The 24366-nt window shown below is 50.0% G+C and overlaps 1 protein-coding gene across 1 annotated transcript in view; it reads right to left on the bottom strand.

Annotated features, from left to right (window-relative positions):
- Positions 1-24366, bottom strand: part of NUP160 (nucleoporin 160) — a 61963-nt gene that overhangs the window by 1613 nt on the left and 35984 nt on the right. The window contains exons 5-34 of the mRNA XM_069739812.1: positions 24223-24298; positions 23266-23380; positions 23027-23185; positions 22844-22921; positions 22506-22609; positions 22083-22167; positions 21298-21366; positions 18575-18661; positions 17881-18051; positions 17352-17451; positions 16739-16904; positions 16416-16543; positions 15833-15993; positions 15082-15215; positions 14362-14435; positions 14134-14290; positions 13539-13608; positions 13316-13414; positions 12941-13060; positions 12539-12634; positions 12360-12454; positions 11670-11766; positions 11492-11597; positions 10890-11050; positions 8509-8569; positions 8322-8432; positions 1975-2098; positions 1796-1897; positions 271-412; positions 68-193 (exon numbers count right to left, since the gene is read on the bottom strand). Coding sequence (XP_069595913.1) covers positions 68-193; positions 271-412; positions 1796-1897; positions 1975-2098; positions 8322-8432; positions 8509-8569; positions 10890-11050; positions 11492-11597; positions 11670-11766; positions 12360-12454; positions 12539-12634; positions 12941-13060; positions 13316-13414; positions 13539-13608; positions 14134-14290; positions 14362-14435; positions 15082-15215; positions 15833-15993; positions 16416-16543; positions 16739-16904; positions 17352-17451; positions 17881-18051; positions 18575-18661; positions 21298-21366; positions 22083-22167; positions 22506-22609; positions 22844-22921; positions 23027-23185; positions 23266-23380; positions 24223-24298 — 3374 coding nt within the window. The remainder of the gene's footprint in view (positions 1-67; positions 194-270; positions 413-1795; positions 1898-1974; positions 2099-8321; positions 8433-8508; positions 8570-10889; positions 11051-11491; positions 11598-11669; positions 11767-12359; positions 12455-12538; positions 12635-12940; positions 13061-13315; positions 13415-13538; positions 13609-14133; positions 14291-14361; positions 14436-15081; positions 15216-15832; positions 15994-16415; positions 16544-16738; positions 16905-17351; positions 17452-17880; positions 18052-18574; positions 18662-21297; positions 21367-22082; positions 22168-22505; positions 22610-22843; positions 22922-23026; positions 23186-23265; positions 23381-24222; positions 24299-24366) is intronic.

The following is a 24366-nucleotide window of genomic DNA, read 5'->3' as shown; positions in this document are numbered from 1 at the left end:
TGGGGACTGTGATGTCTGTACAGCGGTGGAATTAATGGTGCCATATATGAGATGAATCCACACGCACCTCTATTCCAAAATTCTTGTGTCCTTTCCCCAGGATGGCATCTACGTATTCCAGCACGAGCTCGGCCGCCTCTTCCAGGAGATCGTACTTCAGGTAAAGTCGCAGTAATTCTGCCGCGTCCACCTCCTGTAATAGACAAACCCCCGAATAGTGCCATGGTGTCCGGGGGAGCGGGGCCACAGTCACGTCCCATCAGTACAAACCTTATAACTGATTGTTAACCAGCTGGGCAGCGGGATCCCGTGAGAAAGCAGCTTGTCAATCACGCAGCGATGGTAGCGGCAGTTCTGCGACGGGTGTTTCTCCAGGTAGGAGATCAGTAACCTCCACGCTTCATCTGTGGCGCTGGAAGAACATGAGAAACAAGATGATCAGTATCCGAGACCTGAACTACGGCTTAAAGGGAATGTGTCAGCAGATTTTACCCCCAAACGCTATGTCCATGAAGCTTTAAAAAACAAATCCAGTGATGCCTTCACATGCGACCATCCGTTACCGAGAAATCAGCATTGAACTGATATGCAAATGAGTCTGAAGTGCTTCTGATGCATGGAAGCCCTTATCAAGCCATCGCTGCGGCTTCATTCCGCCTCCTGCTGCCTGACTGACAGCTCCATTACTGCCTGACTGACAGCTCCATTACTGCCTGACTGACAGCTCCATTACTGTGTGACCTCAAAGGATGTCAGATGCTGTGGCGCTGGGAAGTGCTCCCGTGCACCAAAAGCACCTCGGCCTCATTTGCATATTTATTCACCTGTTGACGGACGGTCTCGGGAAAGATGTGGCTGGATTTTTCTTTGAAAGAGCTACATGTGGATAGAAGTTGTCCGTGGGGTAAAATTATGGCAATAGATTCCCTGTAAATGGATCAAGGTCTGTCCACACGGGGAATATTCTGCTGATTTTCCAGGGTATTACATGAACAGCGACATTTTTATTAAATTTGTTCCCACTGCTGAATAATAAAAATAAAGTCAGTAATTGTGCAGCGTGACATTTTATGCCGCAGATTTCGCTCGTTGCACAGGACGCACTCGGCACAGGAATCCGGGGTATTTCTTGCCACTAGAGGTTTTCCATTTTGGAAAGTTTGCGGCTTTATCAGTTCTGTGCAGACGTCCCCTTCAGTCCATGAAGCGGGGGCTTTCATCTGTAATAAGAAGGTCCCTGAAGTTCTGTTTTCAGGAGTTTCTACCTTCCAGGGATCGTTCACAATATAAAATGCCGATTCTGCAGATTTCACTCTCTGCACCGTGTGAATATTTCACAGGACGGGGTGTAAAATCCGCTCAGTTTACGCAGCAAGTGGATAAGACCCCATAATATCACCGCAGTGGAAACGTTACATGTGACCGAACCCGACAAGTACCGAGCAATGGTTCTGCCAAGACAAATTACGGAGATTCATTTCCCCTTTTGTGCCTAGGACGGACCCTGAGGACAGACCCCTAGGACGGACCCCTAGGACAGACCCCTAGGACAGACCCCTAGGACAGACCCCTAGGACAGACCCCTAGGACAGACCCCTAGGACGGACCCCTAGGACGGACCCCTAGGACGGACCCCTAGGACGGACCCCTAGGACGGACCCCTAGGACGGACCCCTAGGACGGACCCCTAGGACGGACCCCTAGGACAGACCCCTAGGACAGACCCCTAGGACAGACCCCTAGGACAGACCCCTAGGACAGACCCCTAGGACAGACCCCTAGGACAGACCCCTACCTTGATTCTTTGGTGGTCACCAATGACAAGAGCTGATTTTCTGCCAACCATTGCCAAGCTTCGGCCTGCGCAGCCTGTCCGCCATTCTGTAACTTGATGCATCTGACAGTAAGAGACAAACGTCACCAACGCACTGCGTGCCTGACACACTGAAACGCATCAACAGCCCTCTGTCTTACTTGTACGTCAGTCCATCAAATACGGGTATAAGCGGGAGTCCGAAGGTTTGGCAGAGTGAGATCGCTGTGTCAAACAAGCCGGCCTGCACCAGCAGAGACACCATCTCTTCAGCAGACGCGCTTCCTACAATCAAGACAAAGGAAATCACGTTCCTGCCAAAATCTTACACTGGAGACATTACTGACGGCGAGAAATGGGACGTAACATATGGACGGGGTCGGGGGTCATAGAGCGGAGGCTGCTGGAGGAGATTTGACGTGTAATGGACGGACGGGGTCGGCCCAAAAGAGCGGAGGCTGCTGGAGGAAATGTGACTAACATATGGATGGGGTCGGGGTCAAGGTCATAGGATATGGAATGCATAATTTCCACGAAAGGGCCCGAAAACGAGCCTGCGGCTGTCGTCGGAACAGTTGTCTGAATCTCTGTTGGGAGAGTGAAGTACTTCCCCCCCCCCCGTAGCGTCTGAAATCAGCTTGTCCAGCTTTTCACCAAATAATTGTCCAGCTTTTAACACTCTCGCACCCCTCCAATCTATTCTAAACTCTGCTGCCCGACTAATCCACCTGTCCCCCCGCTATTCCCCGGCCTCTCCCCTCTGTCAATCCCTGCACTGGTTCCCCATTGCCCAGAGACTCCACTACAAAACCCTAACCATGACGTACAAAGCCATCCACAACCTGTCTCCTCCATACATCTCTGACCTCGTCTCCCGGTACTTACCTACACGCAACCTCCGATCCTCACAAGATCTCCTACTCTACTCCCCTCTCATCTCCTCTTCCCACAATCGTATACAAGATTTCTCTCGCGTATTACCCCTACTCTGGAACCCTCTACCACAACACATCAGATCCTCGCCTACCATCGAAACCTTCAAAAAGAACCTGAAGACCCACCTCTTCCGACAAGCCTACAACCTGCAGTAACCACCGATCGACCAAACCGCTGCACGGCCATCTCTACCCTCACCTACTGTATCCTCACCCATCCCTTGTAGATTGTGAGCCTTCGTGGGCAGGGTCCTCTCTCCTCCTGTATCCTCACCCATCCCTTGTAGATTGTGAGCCTTCGTGGGCAGGGTCCTCTCTCCTACTGTATCCTCACCCATCCCTTGTAGATTGTGAGCCCTCGCGGGCAGGGTCCTCTCTCCTCCTGTATCCTCACCCATTCCATGTAGATTGTGAGCCCTCACGGGCAGGGTCCTCTCTCCTCCTGTATCCTCTCCCATCCCTTGTAGATTGTGAGCCCTCGCGGGCAGGGTCCTCTCTCCTCCTGTATCCTCACCCATCCCTTGTAGATTGTGAGCCCTCGCAGGCAGGGTCCTCTCTCCTCCTGTATCCTCACCCATCCCTTGTAGATTGTGAGCCCTCGCGGGCAGGGTCCTCTCTCCTCCTGTATCCTCACCCATCCCTTGTAGATTGTGAGCCCTCGCGGGCAGGGTCCTCTCTCCTCCTGTATCCTCACCCATCCCTTGTAGATTGTGAGCCCTCGCAGGCAGGGTCCTCTCTCCTCCTGTATCCTCACCCATCCCTTGTAGATTGTGAGCCCTCGCGGGCAGGGTCCTCTCTCCTCCTGTATCCTCACCCATCCCTTGTAGATTGTGAGCCCTCGCAGGCAGGGTCCTCTCTCCTCCTGTATCCTCACCCATCCCTTGTAGATTGTGAGCCCTCGCGGGCAGGGTCCTCTCTCCTCCTGTATCCTCACCCATCCCTTGTAGATTGTGAGCCCTCGCGGGCAGGGTCCTCTCTCCTCCTGTATCCTCACCCATCCCTTGTAGATTGTGAGCCCTCGCGGGCAGGGTCCTCTCTCCTCCTGTATCCTCACCCATCCCTTGTAGATTGTGAGCCCTCGCAGGCAGGGTCCTCTCTCCTCCTGTATCCTCACCCATCCCTTGTAGATTGTGAGCCCTCGCAGGCAGGGTCCTCTCTCCTCCTGTATCCTCACCCATCCCTTGTAGATTGTGAGCCCTCGCGGGCAGGGTCCTCTCTCCTCCTGTATCCTCACCCATCCCTTGTAGATTGTGAGCCATCGCAGGCAGGGTCCTCTCTCCTCCTGTATCCTCACCCATCCCTTGTAGACTGTGAGCCCTTGCGGGCAGGGTCCTCTCTCCTCCTGTATCCTCACCCATCCCTTGTAGTTTGTGAGCCCTCGCGGGCAGGGTCCTCTCTCCTCCTGTACCAGTTGTGACTTGTATTGTTCAAGATTATTGTACTTGTTTATTATGTATACCACTCCTCACATTTATTCCATGGCGCTATAATAATAAATAATAATAATAATAATAATAAATAGTCAGCCACTGAGATATGGCAGAGATGTGAGGGACTTTTTATGCCAGTTCCTCAGGCATAGCGCTCTCCTAATCGCCACAGCATTTCAAGCCGTAAATGCAGAGCAGTTCGCCGCGTCCAGGGAAGCGTTTACTAAGTAATCGCCAGCCAAGGAAATTTGATTTGCTAGCTCCACTATGTCAGAAGGAAGGTCACTGTTCTGTAAGGCCTTATGCAGAGAGTCTGCCCAACAAGTCACGGCTTTGGCTACCCAGGTAGCAGCGAAGGAGGGAGTGCCGAGCCTGAAGCCTCAAAAGCTGAACGGGCGAGACTGTCCACCCGGCGGTCTGTGGGATCTTTGATAGAAGATCCATCCAGCACGGATATGAGAGTTTTAGAGGACAAACGTGAGACAGGAGGATCCACAGGAGGGGATTCTGTCCATTGTTTGCGGAGATCAGGAGAAAAAGGATATTTGGACTCCAGAGATCTCTGGCCCTGAAAGACTTTGTCCGGACACTCCCTATGTCGCTGGACTAGGTCCTGGAACTCCGGGTGATTGGCAAACACCCTGTGAGAACGTTTGGTCCTTTTGAAAGACACAGAGTTATCCGTACTGGAGGTCGCCGGTTCCTCATCAACCTGAAGGGACTGGTTGACGGCCTCGATGAGACGATCTATAGAGCTCTGATAACCTGGCGACTCCAGATCTAGAGGCCCATCAGACTCAGGATCAGAGTCCTGGTCAGAAGAGGTGCCTGGGGACCGAGAGCGGGAAGCGGAGCTAACGGACATCGAGGCACCAGAGAGCCTGGGGGATGAGCTACGGACGCGCTTCCTAGATGGCCGCCTGTGCTTAGAGTGAGAGCGGCCCCTGCAGGCTGAAGACTCCGCAGCCGTAGGGGAAAATAGGCAGATTAGTGGTCCTGCTCCTGGATGAATCCTGGAGGGACTCGATAGCTTTAGTCAAAGAAGCCATAGACTGCAAAAGTGACAAAGCTCACTCAGGGGGACTGGTCACCGCGGGCTCGATTGCGGCGGGGGGCTCCTGAGCGCATTTAGGGTCACAAGCATTACAGAGCGGAGCGGTCATAATGGTTGCCATGGCGACGATGATGTCATAAAGGTTGCCTCGACCAATCAGCGACGGGCACAGTGTGCCGCGAATTCTGGAATCATCATTGTCCATATATTACAGGGACATGCATATTCTAGAATACCCGATGCGTTAGAATCGGGCCACAATCTAGTCATACAATAATCCCAATGCTTGAAAGAAAGAATCAACATTAAGCAAAGCAGGATTGCCAGATTCCAGGGAAAATGCCCAATCCTGTGGGTCACCACGCAGCAGGGATATGATGATTTTAACCTGCTGAATGGGATCACCAGAGGACCGGGGTCTCAATGCAAAAAACAGTTTACAGTTATTTTTGAAACTCAAAAATTTGGATCTGTCACCAAAAAATAAATCAGGAGTGGGAATCTTAGGTTCTAAGGCAGGAGTCTGAATAATATAATCTGAAATACCCTGTACCCTAGCAGCAAGCTGATCCACCCGAGAAACTAAAGGTACCGTCACACTTAGCGACGCTGCAGCGATACCGACAACGATCCGGATCGCTGCAGCGTCGCTGTTTGGTCGCTGGAGAGCTGTCACACAGACAGCTCTCCAGCGACCAACGATCCCGAGGTCCCCGGTAACCAGGGTAAACATCGGGTAACTAAGCGCAGGGCCGCGCTTAGTAACCCGATGTTTACCCTGGTTACCAGCGTAAAAAAACAAACAGTACATACTTACATTCAGCTGTCTGTCCCTTGCCGTCTGGTTCCTGCACTGACTGCTGGCCGCAAAGTGAAAGTGAAAGCACAGCACAGCGGTGAGTCACACAGCGGTGACTCACCGCTGTGGCTGTGCTCTGCTTTCACTTTATGGCCAGCAGTCAAGGCAGGAACCAGACGGCAAGGGACAGACAGCTGAATGTAAGTATGTACTGTTTGTTTTTTTACGCTGGTAACCAGGGTAAACAGCGGGTTACTAAGCGCGGCCCTGCGCTTAGTTACCCGATGTTTACCCTGGTTACCAGTGAAGACATCGCTGAATCGGTGTCACACACGCCGATTCAGCGATGTCTGCGGGGAGTCCAGCGACGAAATAAAGTTCTGGACTTTCTTCCCCGACCAGCGATCTCCCAGCAGGGGCCTGATCGCTGCTGCCTGTCACACTGGACGATATCGCTAGCGAGGACGCTGCAACGTCACGGATCGCTAGCGATATCGTCTAGTGTGACAGTACCTTAACTCCTGAACATCTATGTTATTACTAGGTTCTGTAGCCACCCAGAGATTAAGAGGGAGGAAGAGACAAAACAGGTTAAGGAAAATAAATGGCACAAAACCTTTCCTCCCTTCTTCTGAGATGCAATTAACTCATTGCTGGCCAGTTGTACTGTTATGATCTGGTGGCCTAGGAGCAGCATGAGACTGACTCTGGAGAAGGTGGTACCTGTACTGACCACAAACCCTGAACTTAGCAGCGCAACTAGAAGTAGCCGTGGGGGGTACCTAACACTCCCTAGACCCCTCAACACAGCCTAAGGACTAACTTCCCCTAAAGACAGAAACAGGAAACCTTTCTTGCCTCAGAGAAAATTCCCAAAGGATAGATAGCCCCCCACAAATATTGACTGTGAGAGGAGAGGGAAATGACATACGCAGACTGAAATCAGGATTTAGCATAGGAGGCGATACTAGCTAAAAAGAAAGAATAGGACAGAGTACTATGCGGTCAGTATTAAAACACTAGAAAATATCCACCACAGAAAATACAAAACACCACATCTGACTAAAGACATGGAGGGTATATCTGCATCTCCAGAGACACAGCTAGGCTGCAAAAAATCCTTCACAAAGCTGGACTAGACAAAACATGAAAATGCACAGAACTATAAGGTCCACAGCAGGTGGACAGCAAAAACAAAGCCAGAACTTATCTTTGTTGAAATGAACAGCAGAACAGAAGAGATCAGGTATGGATGTGAATCCTCCAGAAACAATGGACAACTGGCACTGACTAAAGGATAAAGCAGGACTAAATAGCCTAGCCCAAATTGCAAAAAATAGTAACACCTGATAAATGCTGCGATCCAACTACCGCAGCACTACCACTCATAACCACCGGAGGGAGCCCAAGAGCAGAATTCACAACAGTCGGGGTCATAGAGCGGAGGCTGCTGGAGGAAATCTGACGTGTAATGAACGGACGAGGTCGGGGTCATAGAGCGGAGGCTGCTGGAGGAAATCTGACGTGTAATGAACGGACGGGGTCGGGGTCATAGAGCGGAGGCTGCTGGAGGAAATCTGACGTGTAATGAACGGACGGGGTCGGGGTCATAGAGCGGAGGCTGCTGGAGGAAATCTGACGTGTAATGGACGGACAGGGTCGGGGTCATAGAGCGGAGGCTGCTGGAGGAAATGTGACGTAACATGGATGGGGTCATAGAGCGGAGGCTGCTGGAGGAAATGTGACGTGTAATGGACAGACGGGTCGGGGTCATAGAGCGGAGGCTGTTGGAGGAAATGTGACGTGTAATGGACAGACGGGTCGGGGTCATAGAGCGGAGGACTCTATTAATACAGAACGGATCCCTATAAAATAACCCTATGAAATGATGAGGACTGTAGTCCAGGAGCCGATGTTTGCCCTCCCGAATCTGCACTTTTATTCCTGCCCTTCAGTGTCACAAAAGCCGATTGACCCGGGCTTTCACACCGACAGCGGTGGACACTGCGTCAGGACCCGGCCACTCTCAGCTCACAGCTGCGCTATATCTATTTAAGCGGACCACCATTAAGTGATAACCCACGGATCTATCACACATACTGAGGTTATTCTCAGTCATCCTTCAGTATGTAACTGACGAAGGCCACACTAGGCGAAACGTTTTTTCGTACAACGGAATAAAAAACCTCAAGTTTAATTCAAGTTGAGTGCCGGGTTCTTTATATCTACAAAGGCCGATTATGTCTCCGAGTCCTCGGCCTTCCTCTGCACATTTATTACGGAGACTTACCGGCTACTGCGGCCACATTATTATCGTGCCGAGCCATGGTCAGCCGTGCCCGGGACAGGACGTATTCCTTCTCCAAATCCTGCAGCTCCAGAATCTCCACCCGACTTCCAGCTGGTGAATGCAGGACGGCCATGAGCGATGTGACAGAACGACCAGAGCGTTTGTGATAACTGGAGAACGCACTTACCGGGAACGGACAAGGACTCGCCTTCGTGGTTGCGTTTCGGAGATGCTCCCGGACGCTCATACTAGAAATAAAGGAAAATGCATCATGTCGTCAAGAGTGAAATCACGGGAAGAGCCGGCCATTTACTGCAGCTGTGATGCTGAAAGATCCTTGAAGGCGTCTATAGAAAACACTGGTAGAAGAAATCCAGGACTTAAAGGGATTTTCTGCAATTAAACCTTTGTTTTGTTAATTAACCCCAAGTAATAAGCGAGTCACATTTTTTTCTCTCCTTGAAGTGACCAGTTACATCTGGATGCATGGCCGCTTCTTATTACATGGCGGCTTCACTCACACAGCGGCCCCCCGAGACCATAAGTTGTGTCTTGTACTGCAGTACCACGGACAGACACCGGACAAGGGTGGAGCTATTTCTGAACACAGCAGCCATATTTTCTAATCCTGGATGTAAATTACTTTTATTTTCTCTTTTCATCTTTATTTATCAGTGGCTAGGAGTTGCGCTTCTTGTTACGGCGCCCCCTTGTGTCCTGTTGAATCCCTATCAGAACGTCCACCTTTTTGCAGTGTCCCTGTCGGCAGGAATCGCTCCTCCGGCCATGTGCACACTATGACCGATTACTGGGCACGTGCGACCACCGCCGCGGAGCGCTCGGCATACAGACCCACAGAACACCAGGGGGCGCCAGTGCAAATTTATAACAGATGTTTCTAGATGAAGTTTATTAATTTGGATCATGCAAAATAAATTGCTCTGGTTATGTGGGGTCTCAGGGTAAATTAAAGGGGCTTTCTTATCTCAGTCACTGATGGGAATATGTCAAGTGTTCAGAGTTGCAGACACATCGGCCGGAGCCCATCCACTAACAGAAATGGCATTGCACGACCAGCTCAGCCATTTCCACAGCTCTGACCCCTGCGGCCGCTGCATCCAGACGGATCGTTCATGGCTTGGACCCCTAATATCTGTCTAAGGGTTGAGGCTGCGGACACGGCTGAGCCGGCTATGCTGCACTGGTTCTGTGACTCTTAATGAAGAGTATGGTAAATGGCATATTATAGCATCCTGCAATAAATGGTGTTCTAATTAATGGCGCTATAATAATAAATGGCGCTATAATAATAAATGGCACTATAATAATAAATGGCACTATAATAATAAATGGCACTATAATAATAAATGGCACTATAATAATTAATGGCACTATAATAATTAATGACACTATAATAATTAATGGCACTATAATAATTAATGGCACTATAATAATTAATGGCACTATAATAATTAATGGCACTATAATAATTAATGGCACTATAATAATAAATGGCACTATAACAATAAATGGCACTATAATAATAAATGGCACTATAATAATTAATGGCACTATAATAATTAATGGCACTATAATAATTAATGGCACTATAATAATTAATGGTGATATAATAATGGCACTATAATAATAAATGGCACTATAATAATAAATGGCACTATAATAATAAATGGCACTATAATAATAAATGGCACTATAATAATAAATGGCACTATAATAATAAATGGCACTATAATAATAAATGCCACTATAATAATAAATGCCACTATAATAATTAATGGCACTATAATAATAAATGGCACTATAATAATTAATGGCACTATAATAATAAATGGCACTATAATAAATGGCACTATAATAATAAATGGCGCTATAATAATTAATGGTGATATAATAATAAATGGCACTATAATAATTAATGGCACTATAATAATAAATGGCACTATAATAAATGGCACTATAATAATAAATGGCGCTATAATAATTAATGGTGATATAATAATAAATGGCACTATAATAATAAATGGCACTATAATAATAAATGGCACTATAATAATTAATGGCACTATAATAATTAATGGCACTATAATAATAAATGGCACTATAATAATTAATGGTGATATAATAATGGCACTATAATAATAAATGGCACTATAATAATAAATGGCACTATAATAATTAATGGCACTATAATAATTAATGGCACTATAATAATTAATGGCACTATAATAATTAATGGCACTATAATAATAAATGGCACTATAATAATAAATGGCACTATAATAATAAATGGCGCTATAATAATAAATGGCGCTATAATAATTAATGGCGATATAATAATAAATGGCACTATAATAATAATAAATGGCACTATAATAATAAATGGCGCTATAATAATAAATGGCGCTATAATAATAAATGGCACTATAATAATTAATGACACTATAATAATTAATGGCGTACACTTGTGCTTAGTGATATTCCTGTGAACGCCTGAGACAAGAACCCACCCACGGACAGGAAAACCCCTGTAAGTACAAATTTCTTTACCACTGCCCCTGGCGCCGGCTGCACAATCCAGGCGTACTCGGGCCGTATAAGCTGCAGACAGTTCAGACACGCCAGGTACGCATTCACTTGCTTCTGAAGACCTTTAAGGGTCCGGACCTCTCTGCCGAGACGCATCCCATACTCGAACATCACGGTGCCGGCTGAGGAAGGAGACAACGACATTCAGCAGAGACGGAAATCATCACAGGAGGAACGGAGATCACTAGAGGGGACAATCCCAAATACGAGTGCGCCTCCCCCGTGTGCAAGGACAAACTAAATACTGCTCTACGAAACGGCGACAATGTGGAGCCAATCATTAGTACAGAGGCTCAGAGCGGCTCATGCCGGCAACTTAGCACCTGGATTGTCTGCAGCGGTGGCAACAAGTCAGTGCAACAGACAATACACCAGGAGCAGCAGTGGAGATTCAGTGCCGGACCGGGGGAGAGGGAGTATAGCGGAGGGGCTTCACGACACGCACACATTTCCAGGAAGTATAACAGGAGTTGCACATTGTACGGTCCTAAAATCAGTGGCTCCAGAGCTTCTAATACAATCTCTTACTAAAACTAAGATCAGAAGGGTAAGACCCCCGATACCTTTCCGGTAGTTGTGCCGATGAATATGGAAAGCATACAGCAGCTCGTAGTAATTATGGGTCAGCAGATCCACGGCTCGGGCCCGAGCTTCAATGATGCTCACAACCTGAGGGAGACACAGCCATGATATACAGCCGGCTCGGTAAGAAGACGATGGCTCCGGCAGGGCGACGCTCACCTCACTCTGTAAATTCACGTAAGGGAATTCCACAAGTTCCTGGAGCTGAGAACGTTCACACAGGACGATGACCAGCTGCCGAAGGCAATCCAGCTGTCTGCAAAACGGGAGGACGGGGGTGAGGAACCAAGCAGCCCCCAATAATCCGGCGCTCCTGACCGCAGCATGTAACTGGGCACCTACTCTGGCTAAGTGAGGGTTAACAAGTGGGCTCTCTGATGTTCCTGCCCATTGCCATTTCCTGCCGTGCCTTTAATCCATTCCCAACCATTGAGGTGCAGGTAGGTTACAGGCCAGGAGCGGGTGTACGGAGCGGCTCACGATCAGGGCCTGACACAAAAAGGAGACACTTCCATTCGGCCGTGTATGGAGCATACGCTGGGGTCTAAGGCTCAGACAGCGTACACTGAGCGCCATGAGTATCTTCCCGGGAACATATCTATGAGCTGCCGGCCCTCCGCCCCACGCCACGAGCTGCCGGCCATCCGCCCCACGCCCCGAGCTGCCGGCCCTCCGCCCCACGCCCCGAGCTGCCGGCCCTCCGCCCCACGCCACGAGCTGCCGGCCCTCCGCCCCACGCCACGAGCTGCCGGCCCTCCGCCCCACGCCACGAGCTGCCGGCCCTCCGCCCCACGCCACGAGCTGCCGGCCCTCCGCCCCACGCCACGAGCTGCCGGCCCTCCGCCCCACCTGCTGTGATCGGGAATAAGCGTGAGAGCGTCGTACGCCCGGCTGTTGTGTCCCAAATCCAGGTAATACTTGAAGATGCGAGTCCTCAAAGTCGCCTACAATCAGAAGACATCTAGTCACTCACCAAAAAACATCATAGAAACATAAAGGAGGACACGAGCGCTTGTACATGGCATTACCTGACTTTTCAGGTCATCTGCCGTCTCTGAAATGGCCAATGTGGCTAATTGAATCACCAGCTCCGGCAAACCCACACCTTCCAGGAGACGCAGCACCTGGGAATAAAGGCAACAGCTCACTACAGGCAGAATACGGATCATCATACGGCGGAGGGGAAGGAATCGCTCATGTTACTGTGGACTCTGCAAAGTTGGGTTTTATTTCCACACAATTCACAGAATCGTCAGCCATCCTGGACTGTAAATCATGGCAAATCCGAGGACAAGCTATGGCACGCTCACCGCCCTGCCAGCATCGGCACAGTGATATGTGGCCACGTGATACATGGAAATACACCATTAATAGCGGCCGATGGTTCGCTGGGTTGAATCCTCAGCCCTCGGGATGAATAATCCTCTCACCCGGTTGTAATACTGAAGACGGGCAGAAGACGGAAGGTCTTCCTCATCCACATGAATCAACTTCTCCAGGAAATCCTCCCGCTCCACCTCGGACGCAGCTTTACAGAAGCACTCGAGAGCCTGGAGGGATTACAGGGTAGAGACATAAGTGCGGAGAATTCAGGGAAGGAAAACATTGAAAAACCGTGTCCCGGTTCTTATCTAAACTTATTATATGACAAAAAAACTTAATGTCATGAGGTGTTTAAGTGTCATCACTCCTGTCACCCCCGGTCTACAGAGCAGCGCCATTATTCTTCTAGCTCGTACAAGATGGAACCAATAGAGCCCCCACATGACCACGATGACCGCGCCCCAGCCGTCGCACGTCCTTACCTTGTGTCCTTCACCGGTGACCAGATAACACTGCCCCATCATAAACAGACAGGAGCCGGCATTGACCAGACACCACGGCTGCAGGAGACGCACGTACTCCTGTGGATAGAAGGAGAGACAGGACGGGAGGACAAGAGTGCACACGACCCTGTATAACCGCTGACACTGGGAACACTCACTCCAAGGTTCCCGGCGTCGGCCATGACGGTGTATTGTACGGTACCTGCAGCTGTGTGTACTGACAGCTCCTCATCAAACACTCGGGGAACAGGAAGCCGGGATTACCGGGCCAGCTAGGAGAGCGACAGGGTTAAGGAGCAGGGAGACAAATCAATGATTGCAGATATTCCTGCTTTATCGCTGCTGCCTTTCAGATACTGCGCCCCCACGACTATGGGTTGTATCCGGTATTGCAAATCAGCCCTACTGAAGTGAATGGAGCGGAGCTACAAATACCAATCGCAGCCCATGGTCAGGGGTTGTGCCGTTTCTGAAATTAAGTCGCCATGCTTTCTCCAATCCCGGAGAACCACTGACCAGGTACTTACAGGGATAGTGCACAGGTGACATGTCTGATCTATGGGGACGCCACCACCAAACCCTTCACCAAATCCACCGCTTCTCATTGCATGACCGTTCAGGAGTCTGAACAGAGCGGAGGCCGAGTGTGAACAGGGACGACTGCAGAACTGAGGCGGACAGCATGTGCAGCTGAAGAGCGGTGGACTCCTGGACCGCAGCTTTATTCAGCCTCCGTAGCGGCGTAGTGAGGAGGTGCACTACATATACAAGCATTACATAAGAAGTGCAGGGGATACAGGTGCTGGAGAAGGTACGTGGTGATGTCGGTGATCAGCTGCGCCCAGCTCAGAGGACTGTGCATCTGGGCAGCTCCGTAGCGAGCAAAGATCTGGGACAAGTGTTTTCTCGCCACGTCCTGGAAGAACAACTCCACTATGGTCTGAGGTCCGGAGGCTGCAGAAGACACATATCTCAATGAGACAGAGAAAAGTGATGAGAAAAGCGACTGCCGGGGGGAAACTTACTGTACTTGCTCACGGGGGTGCAGGTCTGAGAATCGGAAAGCTCCAGGACCGACAGTTGCTGCAGGTTGGAATCCCTGAAAAGGGGGAAAAAGATAAATAAAGCCGGCGACCGCGTGATATGAGGACACGACCATGAAGTGAGAGCTTAGCGGACACCGGGCCATCCAGACATCACTGCCGCGGCATGTGTAATAAGTGGCTCCAATTATAACATTCACGCCGTTCTATGGCAGAAGTCTGGAGATTCAGGACTCGGGGTCTCCGTTTTTACACGTCCGAGGAGCTGCTTGGATCACACTTGGCCACATACAATTTTAAGCTTTTTTGCACAAAACTTTATGCTTGGATGAAAACTTTGTAATCTGTTTATACTTTGACAATGTTTAGTTATTGGGGCGGAACGCGACACTGATTTTATAATTCAGGTTTTGGTTGTAAGTCGTCCTGCAGTAAAACTGTTAATACGGAGGTTTTGCTCAGATTTCCCTGGATTGTCATCGCTCTAATAAGTATAAGGAAGGCCCCCGACGGGGCGCCAATGGCAGATAAGGTGAAACCGTGGTCAATCGTGTTCACATTAGTGGTGGTGGATCTATCACAGATGATCACCTTTCATGGGGGTCTCACAGATCCTCCCAAGGAGGCCGTCGTGGTGATGGAAATGGCTGTGTAATTAATATTTACAATATATACTGTAAAAATGTGATGTGGAGAACTTACAGCACATCCAGGGGGACCGCGGACGCCACGCACTGACTGCTCCAGCGGATCACGTAGTAGGACAGCAGCATGTTGGTGGTGCGGGGGATATGTTCCTGCTGAGCTTGGAGGAGCTGACCTTCCCCAGCAAACGCCTGTGAGGGGGAGTCAAGTATGAGGATTCATATCTGCACATTTCCCAAAACTTCTGACCAAGACCATCTGGAAAAACTGCAATGTTTGTGCACCCTGCAACACCGCGGTATTTCATGGATTTCCCACATTGGACACTTATCTATGCACTGGATAGTGGGTTTATGGTGGATCAGGGGAGACCCCACTGATCATCAGGCTGGGGTCCACTTTCTAATCACAGAGGAGAGATCGAGCAGCGACCCTGTTGCTCCGGATCCCCTCTCTTCAGTCCCATAGGAGTTGTCTTGAGCAGCCCGGAGAGACCCCCATTCAGTGCTGACCTCAGGGGTCATACAGTAAGAGGGGCTCGGGCGCACTGATCTGACTGTAAATATTATTATTATAAAAACTGCATTTTAATCCCATGTATGACATTTTACAAACATACAAAAAGTGACTCAGAGTTCTGCATCCCACCTCTAGAACTACAAGTGGGGTCTTTTGCTTCCACATGCACCCAATGATGTCAACAGTGAAAAGCTGCCAATATTTGATTTACGACATGTCTTTTCCATTTCCCATGAAAGCCCGAAGTGAGAAGACCCCTTTAATAAGCGCACGTCTGCGCACGTATTACCATATCGCCCATCCTCAGCAGCAGGTGCTGCAGGATGAGCAAATCACGGCAAATCAAGAACCGTGTAAGAGAGATCTTGCAGACCGCCTGGCACACGATGCCCGCAGCCGTGGTGCTGCCGTAGAGAGTGGAGAGGTTCATCCGCACATTAAGGGGTTGACCTACAGGGAGAAGACAAAAAAGGAATTACTGGACTCCTAGACTTAGGCTGGGGCAACATGGCGGCTTTGGCCATGACAAGATGGCTCTGTGCGGCTGTTACATTGCAGCACAGTACAGGTGAATGGGGTCAACTGAGACCTCCTAGGACACCGCGATAAGTCCAACAATCCAACTGGTTCCGATATATTTGTGCCTTTCTTTTCGTAGCACCCAAGGGGCGCAGTGCGACTCGACTTGTCCTGTGCTGCAGCAGCTGCAGAGTGGTCTTTGGGGGGCATCACCTGGGCTGTTATTAAGGACACCTTTTCCGAAAATAATTAGTCAAAGGGCTAAACCTTGCAGCACAAGACAAGTCCCAGCGCCCAGAACTGCCATCATCTAGGACTACGCAGCACACTGGGCAGTCACATTAGAACCTCACCAAGGTCCATGGTCTGGTCTATATCCAGAGACGTCTCATAATCCATCTCTCGGAGCAGGTTCCCAATGGCCTGGATGGGATTTCTGATGTCTTGTAGTTTGTTGTTAATGTCATCCATGATGTTATCACTGAGGAGCAGAAGAGAGAAAACGCTTTTACTTCCATGCAGAACCGACCTCCCTTGTTCCTTGCACTAAGATCTGATGGCCGCTCACTGACGTGATAGTAGTCAGTCTGAGTAAACGATCCTGCAGTGTAAAGCATGGAGGCGAGACATCTGGTGTGTCTCAGGCCACCTCAGACGCCAACAGACAAGCACTTACATATCATTTGCAATTAGCTCTTCCAACATTTGCTCTGCAACTCTCTCCGGGGCTTCTTGATGGCAGCATGCCCACTCCATCATATACGCCATGTCCACAGTAATGCTGTCCCCAATCATACGCAGACACTGCATCAAGAAGATTGTGTCACTGGCGAGACCCACATCTGCCAAAAAACAAACAGGTGAAATACTAAATAAAGCATAAAAAAAGTCTCTGCATTCAGCTGAATGGCAGCCGGCTCTGCAGCAGACGCATGACTTGCTGCACGCTCCGCATAGATGAATGGGACAAGTGCAGCTTGTAAACATCGTAAAGGGGTAGCATGTCTGCAGATATCGGCTGCGTCTCGTGTGCGAGCGCCAGGTATTGTGCAAGTGACCGATTCTAGGGTCTAGGACGGGTACATGACACTCAGACGATATCTGAAGATGTGACGTCCACGGTCCCGCTCATCTCCCATGCAGAAGTGAATGGGGCCGGAGGACCCCCTTTAGCTTTGCTGTAGAGACAACACTCGGTAAGAAGCACTGGTAGGCCATTCAGCCTATGAGGTGCCCACGGGGATTTTCCACAGACTCTGTACTGGGATGACGTCCATCGCTGCCCTCACCATCGGAGATCACGCTTTCGTCCTCTGTCTGTAAATGTTCTGCCGGGAGAAGGTACAGATGATCCACTAATGAACAAGGCGCCAAAAACGACAAGAAACCCTGCAAAAGAAAAAAAACGCTACAATCTGCAGCAATAACTGGCAGCGCCCCCCCGCAGATCGGATCCTGGCGGCTGGACGGACGCGGACCATAGAGAGGTCTGGCAAAGGGTAAAAAAGTAAGCTAGATGTTAATTCTATAGTAAGCGAGATACCCCAGCACCTCCTCAGCCCCCGGTGCCGTGTCCCGCCCTGATTGCGGTGTCGTCGTGTGACCGGGGCAGTGTCGGCTGACTGCTTACAGTGGTATCAACGTCAGCCCCCAATTCTTCACAGCCAAGGTATAGACTGCGATGGGGAAAAAGCCGAGGTCTCCATCCTGCAGCCAGAGGCCCAGTCAGAAAGCCACGAGCTCGGAGACCACCCAACTGGTGTTGGGGTAATGACCCACCCTAATCAACGCTTTACACAGTGCTGGTACCGGACTCACCTTTCTGAGCAGGCAGACCATGCTGGAGTACGGGTGCACCATCAGGGCGAGCGGGCGAGACAGCTCCTCCTGGTACTGCGAGCAGCAGGTGTAGAATTTAGCCCAGGACTCGGCTTGTAACTGGCGAAACTCATCCTGGTCCATCTCATAATCGGTCACCTGACTGCGCAGCTACGAGGTGTAAAGACAAGATGGCTGCTGTAACCAGAATTACTGCCAGGGGCCGTCACCACAATCACAACACGTCTGCACAGGTCCGGGATTCAGCTTCTTATGGGAGTCCCACAAGTCAGACCTTGAGGATAGGGGGCAGCGATTGTGCAAATCTATGGGACTGAGCGAGATCAGCGGACGCCGCTATCACAGTCCGTCCTGTACACACACGTGTGACCGACACTCCTACAGGAGGTCTCACGATCAGCGCGATACACGTTCTAGGACCCCCAGCGATCAGTCACTGAACACCTTTTTCTAAGGATTACTTAAGGACAAGTAAAGATGAGACAATGTCTTGAAATTTGTTTTAGGAAGATTCGTTCTAAATTCAATTTGGACAAAGAAAAGTGTCCAGAGGAGAATCTGCCCCAAAAGATGCGAATCATACACCAAGATCTCACCGGACCCCAAAGCTAAAGAGACGCAGGGGCAGGAAGGGGTGAAATAATAACTATAGTCCCCAATATGGGGCCCTCACCTCATCTTCTACCACCTTGGTGACCTCTTCCTTCAGACCCTCCCAGGACAGATCTTGCAGCTTCTCCCTGGAGCCTCGATGATAAATCTGTCAGGAAAAGAACAGTAGATTATATAATCTTAGGGACACGAACTCCCGATCCACACACGATACAGACATCCGTGGGCAAAAACACTCAGGGTAACTAGTAATGGTGGGAGGACAGGAAGTGATGGCTGCGGACAATGGAGGGTGCAGATCACAGGGAGTCTGCAGAAAGGGTGGGAACCACGGGGAGCCTCCATACTTCACAGCCTTTCACGTGTCCCCCATGTCCAGCGTCACTAGGAATCAGATCTACACCAACCGTTCTTGTCACTAAAAGGAGCAATGCATCGGGGGCACATCTGGCGCCTCTATGGCGTTAGTGACTCATGTCATTACATCTACAGGCGGGGGCCAATAAAGGAGGGTGCACCAACATCCTCCATATGCTGGTCTACAAGGGGCCAATAAAGGAGGGTGCGCCAACATCCTCCATATACTGGTCTGCAAGGGGCCAATAAAGGAGGGTGCGCCAACATCCTCCATATACTGGTCTACAAGGGGCCAATAAAGGAGGGTGCGCCAACATCCTCCATATACTGGTCTACAAGGGGCCAATAAAGGAGGGTGCGCCAACATCCTCCATATACTGGTCTACAAGGGGCCAATAAAGGAGGGTGCGCCAACATCCTCCATATACTGGTCTACAAGGGGCCAATAAAGGAGGGTGCGCCAACATCCTCCATATGCTGGTCTACAAGGGGCCAATAAAGGAGGGTGCGCCAACATCCTCCATATACTGGTCTACATGGGGCCAATAAAGGAGGGTGCGCCAACATCCTCCATATACTGGTCTACATGGGGCCAATAAAGGAGGGTGCGCCAACATCCTCCATATACTGGTCTACAAGGGGCCAATAAAGGAGGGTGCGCCAACATCCTCCATATACTGGTCTACAAGGGGCCAATAAAGGAGGGTGCGCCAACATCCTCCATATACTGGTCTACATGGGGCCAATAAAGGAGGGTGCGCCAACATCCTCCATATACTGGTCTACATGGGGCCAATAAAGGAGGGTGCGCCAACATCCTCCATATACTGGTCTACAAGGGGCCAATAAAGGAGGGTGCGCCAACATCCTCCATATACTGGTCTACAAGGGGCCAATAAAGGAGGGTGCGCCAACATTCTCCATATACTGGTCTACAAGGGGCCAATAAAGGAGGGTGCGCCAACATCCTCCATATACTGGTCTACATGGGGCCAATAAAGGAGGGTGCGCCAACATCCTCCATATGCTGGTCTACAAGGGGCCAATAAAGGAGGGTGCGCCAACATCCTCCATATGCTGGTCTACAAGGGGCCAATAAAGGAGGGTGCGCCAACATCCTCCATATGCTGGTCTACAAGGGGCCAATAAAGGAGGGTGCGCCAACATCCTCCATATACTGGTCTACATGGGGCCAATAAAGGAGGGTGCGCCAACATCCTCCATATACTGGTCTACAAGGGGCCAATAAAGGAGGGTGCGCCAACATCCTCCATATACTGGTCTACATGGGGCCAATAAAGGAGGGTGCGCCAACATTCTCCATATACTGGTCTACAAGGGGCCAATAAAGGAGGGTGCGCCAACATTCTCCATATACTGGTCTACAAGGGGCCAATAAAGGAGGGTGCGCCAACATCCTCCATATACTGGTCTACAAGGGGCCAATAAAGGAGGGTGCGCCAACATCCTCCATATACTGGTCTACATGGGGCCAATAAAGGAGGGTGCGCCAACATCCTCCATATACTGGTCTACAAGGGGCCAATAAAGGAGGGTGCGCCAACATCCTCCATATACTGGTCTACAAGGGGCCAATAAAGGAGGGTGCGCCAACATCCTCCATATGCTGGTCTACAAGGGGCCAATAAAGGAGGGTGCGCCAACATCCTCCATATGCTGGTCTACATGGGGCCAATAAAGGAGGGTGCGCCAACATCCTCCATATACTGGTCTACATGGGGCCAATAAAGGAGGGTGCGCCAACATTCTCCATATACTGGTCTACAAGGGGCCAATAAAGGAGGGTGCGCCAACATCCTCCATATACTGGTCTACAAGGGGCCAATAAAGGAGGGTGCGCCAACATTCTCCATATACTGGTCTACAAGGGGCCAATAAAGGAGGGTGCACCAACAGCCTCCATATTGGGAAGGTTCCTACTGCACCTCCAGGAGGAAATGCCACATCAGGAAGGACACACAGACGACAAGTGTCCCACAGAGGTACGAACCATGAGTGTGAACCTGAGCCCCAATTACCGGCCCCGGTATCATTAGCAACGAGACGGATCTTCTCTCATCCTCTACATCACCCGTCCTGATGTGGCTGACCCGAGATTCACCATCAGCTTTATGTCCAGGAGTCTCACCCGGCCCTATACGCACCTGGTGCAGCCACAAACTGTGTCCCCCCTTATATAATGTGGGACATTGGGCGGCTCCTCGGAACAGAGCTGGACCACCGTGAGGCACATGATAGACCGCCAGGAGCACCAGCTCTGCCGTCCACCACGTGAGGTCACACAGGAGCAATCAATACTGACCCGTTCTGTGCAGCAGTGGAGCGCGGCCACGCTCTAATCCATACATGACACACGTGGCAGAGGTCATTAGGAGCCATTGTGACCTATAACAGAGGACGACTTGCCTGCAAAGCTTTCAGTAGAGCAGCGATGGTGAATCTTCCAGGGGAGAACAAATATTCCCGATACGTCTCCTAATAACACGACATAGTAAGAAAAAAAGGAAAAGAGCAAGTCTCTGAACAGCTGATAAATACATGGAGCATCACTACGAGAAGATCATAGAACCACGGCCCGCATCCGGGGCAGGTCCGCCCCCTCTCAGGACCTCCGCCCCAAAACCCACCTGCTCTACTACAACTCACCCCCTTGGTACCTACACCCCCAGAGCCAGACCACCCAACACTGGAACTGCACCCCAAACCTGGCCCAAACCTTGGGAACGCCACGGTACCAGCCCACCCCACCTTAGGTCCTGCACCCCAAACCAGCCCACCCTATCCCCTCCCTCAGGACCTGCGCCCCAAACCCACGCGCTCTACTTCAACACCAACCTCTCCCCCTCTCCCCCCCCCCCGGGACCTGCACCCCACACCTGGCCCACCTCCTTGGGACCTATGCCCTGAAACAAGTTCACCCCCCTCAGGACCTGCACCCCAACATCTGGCCCCCTTGGGACCTACGCTCCAGAACCAGTTTGCCCCCTTCGGGACTTTCGGCCTGCCCCTCCAAATCCATTTGCTACCAAGGTGGTCAGTGTGAAGTTGACTTTTAGCACCCTGTCCAGCAAGGTCATTAGTTAGGGGACCCCAAGTCTCCTGCCAGGTTCCCTTTAAACATTCCTGACATATCGGATACCAAACAATCATAACAAATCCCGATTTTAGGTGCTAACAGATCTATAACTAACCCGGGGGTCTTGCTCATCCACAATGTTCAGTTCTTCCTCTGGTAACGGGTTGATGAAAACTTGGTTCCACTGCCCGGCCTGATTACTAAAAAACAGAGATTGAGGTCTTATAATAGAAAACAGCAAAACCAGAGAAACGGAAAACTTTTCTGACACCAAAAAGGCAACATAAACCAGCCCCAACTCGAAACCCTCCATTAAAGGGGTGGCTCCATGTGGACATCTCCTTTTAAAACGAGGAGCCACAGTATGGTTAGTGGAGCGGCAGCGCTAAGAAATGTCACTAATATTGTGTAGCGTCCTCTGCAGCCTCCGCGGCCTTCAGCCTCCGCAGCCCCCCGGGCCCAGTCCTGGCTAATGAAGGATGGCTTTCAGGTGGGTCATAAGATAATTATAAAAATATTAACCCCCCGTGATACTCACTGCTCAAAATTGATATGTTTGACAACAGTTTGGTTTTCATCATCAAGCCACAAAGCCCAAATGTCCGTGGTTGTCAAAGTAAACATGAAATCCACCAGGGGCTCCTAAATGAAAGAGAAGCTCAGAAAAGGTTTGTACCCAAAGATGGAGATACATTTGCAGAAGACCAGAGCTTACACTAAGTACACTTAGCCAAAAGCGTGGACTCTGCTTTACCATAGACCCCATTTATTAAATGGCCGCCAACACGGTCTTCTGCTGGCCGTTATCTGGACAGGTGTCTAGGCATCTATCCAGACTGCGGCCATAAGCCTCCATATGCACTTAGCCGTACTAACCTGGTTTGAGAATAGTGAGGAGACATGATCCAGACAGTAGCGATTGCTGTCCGCAGTCACCAACTGGAAGACGCAGAACTGGAAGACAAAAAGTATTAATCAGCCTGTAGATAAAAACTTACCGCTGGCACTAAAAAAAAAACAACACTTTATTAAAGGAACACTGCAAGGAAGTGCAAGTACCTGTCCTTGTCCGGGTGAGTGCAAGTACACGCCAAGATAAAGTCCTATAGACGTTGAATGTGCCAGTCTTAGCTTGTGCCCGACTCCTGGGATATGACGCATTTCTTTGCTGACCGGCACAAACTCCAGCATATCAGATTCCATGAGACAAGTCTGGTCCTAGAAAGAAATGAAATAATGATATCGGCCTTCCTACGACCCTTCACGCCAGCATTGTGACCGGCGCGGACATCACGTACCTTATAAGACCACATGCGCAGTTTATGATCCTGACACAGTGCAAAGATGAACGCGTCGTTTTCAAGGCAGTGAACAGCGAGACTCACGGGAAGATGAGCGGGGTCCTGCTCCCCTCTATAGCCACAAAAACAAAAATAAGTGACTTAATCTATCGATCATGATACACATCACATAACAAATCCAGCACAACGAGCGGCACTAGGACCCAGGGACTGTCACATCTGTCCTCTCATTTTTCAGGACATATTGTTTTACCGTGACATTAATGTTAGACTGGAAAACCCCTTGAAGGTGGACGCCATCAAATAGTCTTACACAGTTTAAAAAAAGTTATGCCCTTACAAGAAAAACATTTTAGCAAGTAGAATTATGCTGCACTACCAAAGAGGCGAAACTTGTACCTAGAACATCATAAAAAAGGACTTAGATGAGGATGTCCCACCATTACCGGTCATTGATGACCCCACCCTGAGAATGAAGAGGCCGCAGTGTTGTGTCCCCCTCACAGTAACGTCTCTGGGGGACATTCCCGACTTCCTGCTGCAAGCAGCTTATTTTTTTTAGCAAGTGCAAATGTAATTCTCCTAAAAGAAACCCCCTGGGTTGCTGGGAGCCACCATGCAGGAAAAGCTGTGAAGGGATGTAGTGCTGCGTCCCCAGAGAACTTCCTCTGTACAGTGGCGTTACCCTTTATTGAAAATTCAGATTACCGGGGACCACTGAGAAGGGAGACCCAAGAGAGGAGGCAGCGTGGTGGCCCCTTTCGGCGTCAGTGTGGGTACAGAAGTTGGGACATCACGGTGTCATCTCTTATAAATAATAAGCATTGTGCTGGCTATTTCTAGCAGCTGGCTGCTGTTGGAGCCATATTTTTAGTATCACACTCCTCAGGGCCGCCATGACATGAGGTATGAGACAATGGCTGCTGCTATGTCAGAGATGGGGATGACACGGACCTTATAGCTGTAGGTATGAACCCAGTTAACAGTCTCCTGACCGACATTTGCTTCAGCTCCACCACAGTCACCGCTCCTAAAGAAAAAGCAGTTAGATCAGAAATATAGAAACTCATTAATGCCCTAAAACAGACGTCAGCCGAT

The sequence above is a fragment of the Ranitomeya imitator genome, chromosome 9 (assembly GCF_032444005.1).
Source record: "Ranitomeya imitator isolate aRanImi1 chromosome 9, aRanImi1.pri, whole genome shotgun sequence".
Lineage (NCBI taxonomy): Eukaryota > Metazoa > Chordata > Amphibia > Anura > Dendrobatidae > Ranitomeya > Ranitomeya imitator.
Note: the sequence above shows the minus strand (reverse complement) of the source record. Positions and strands in the feature narration are given on the sequence as shown.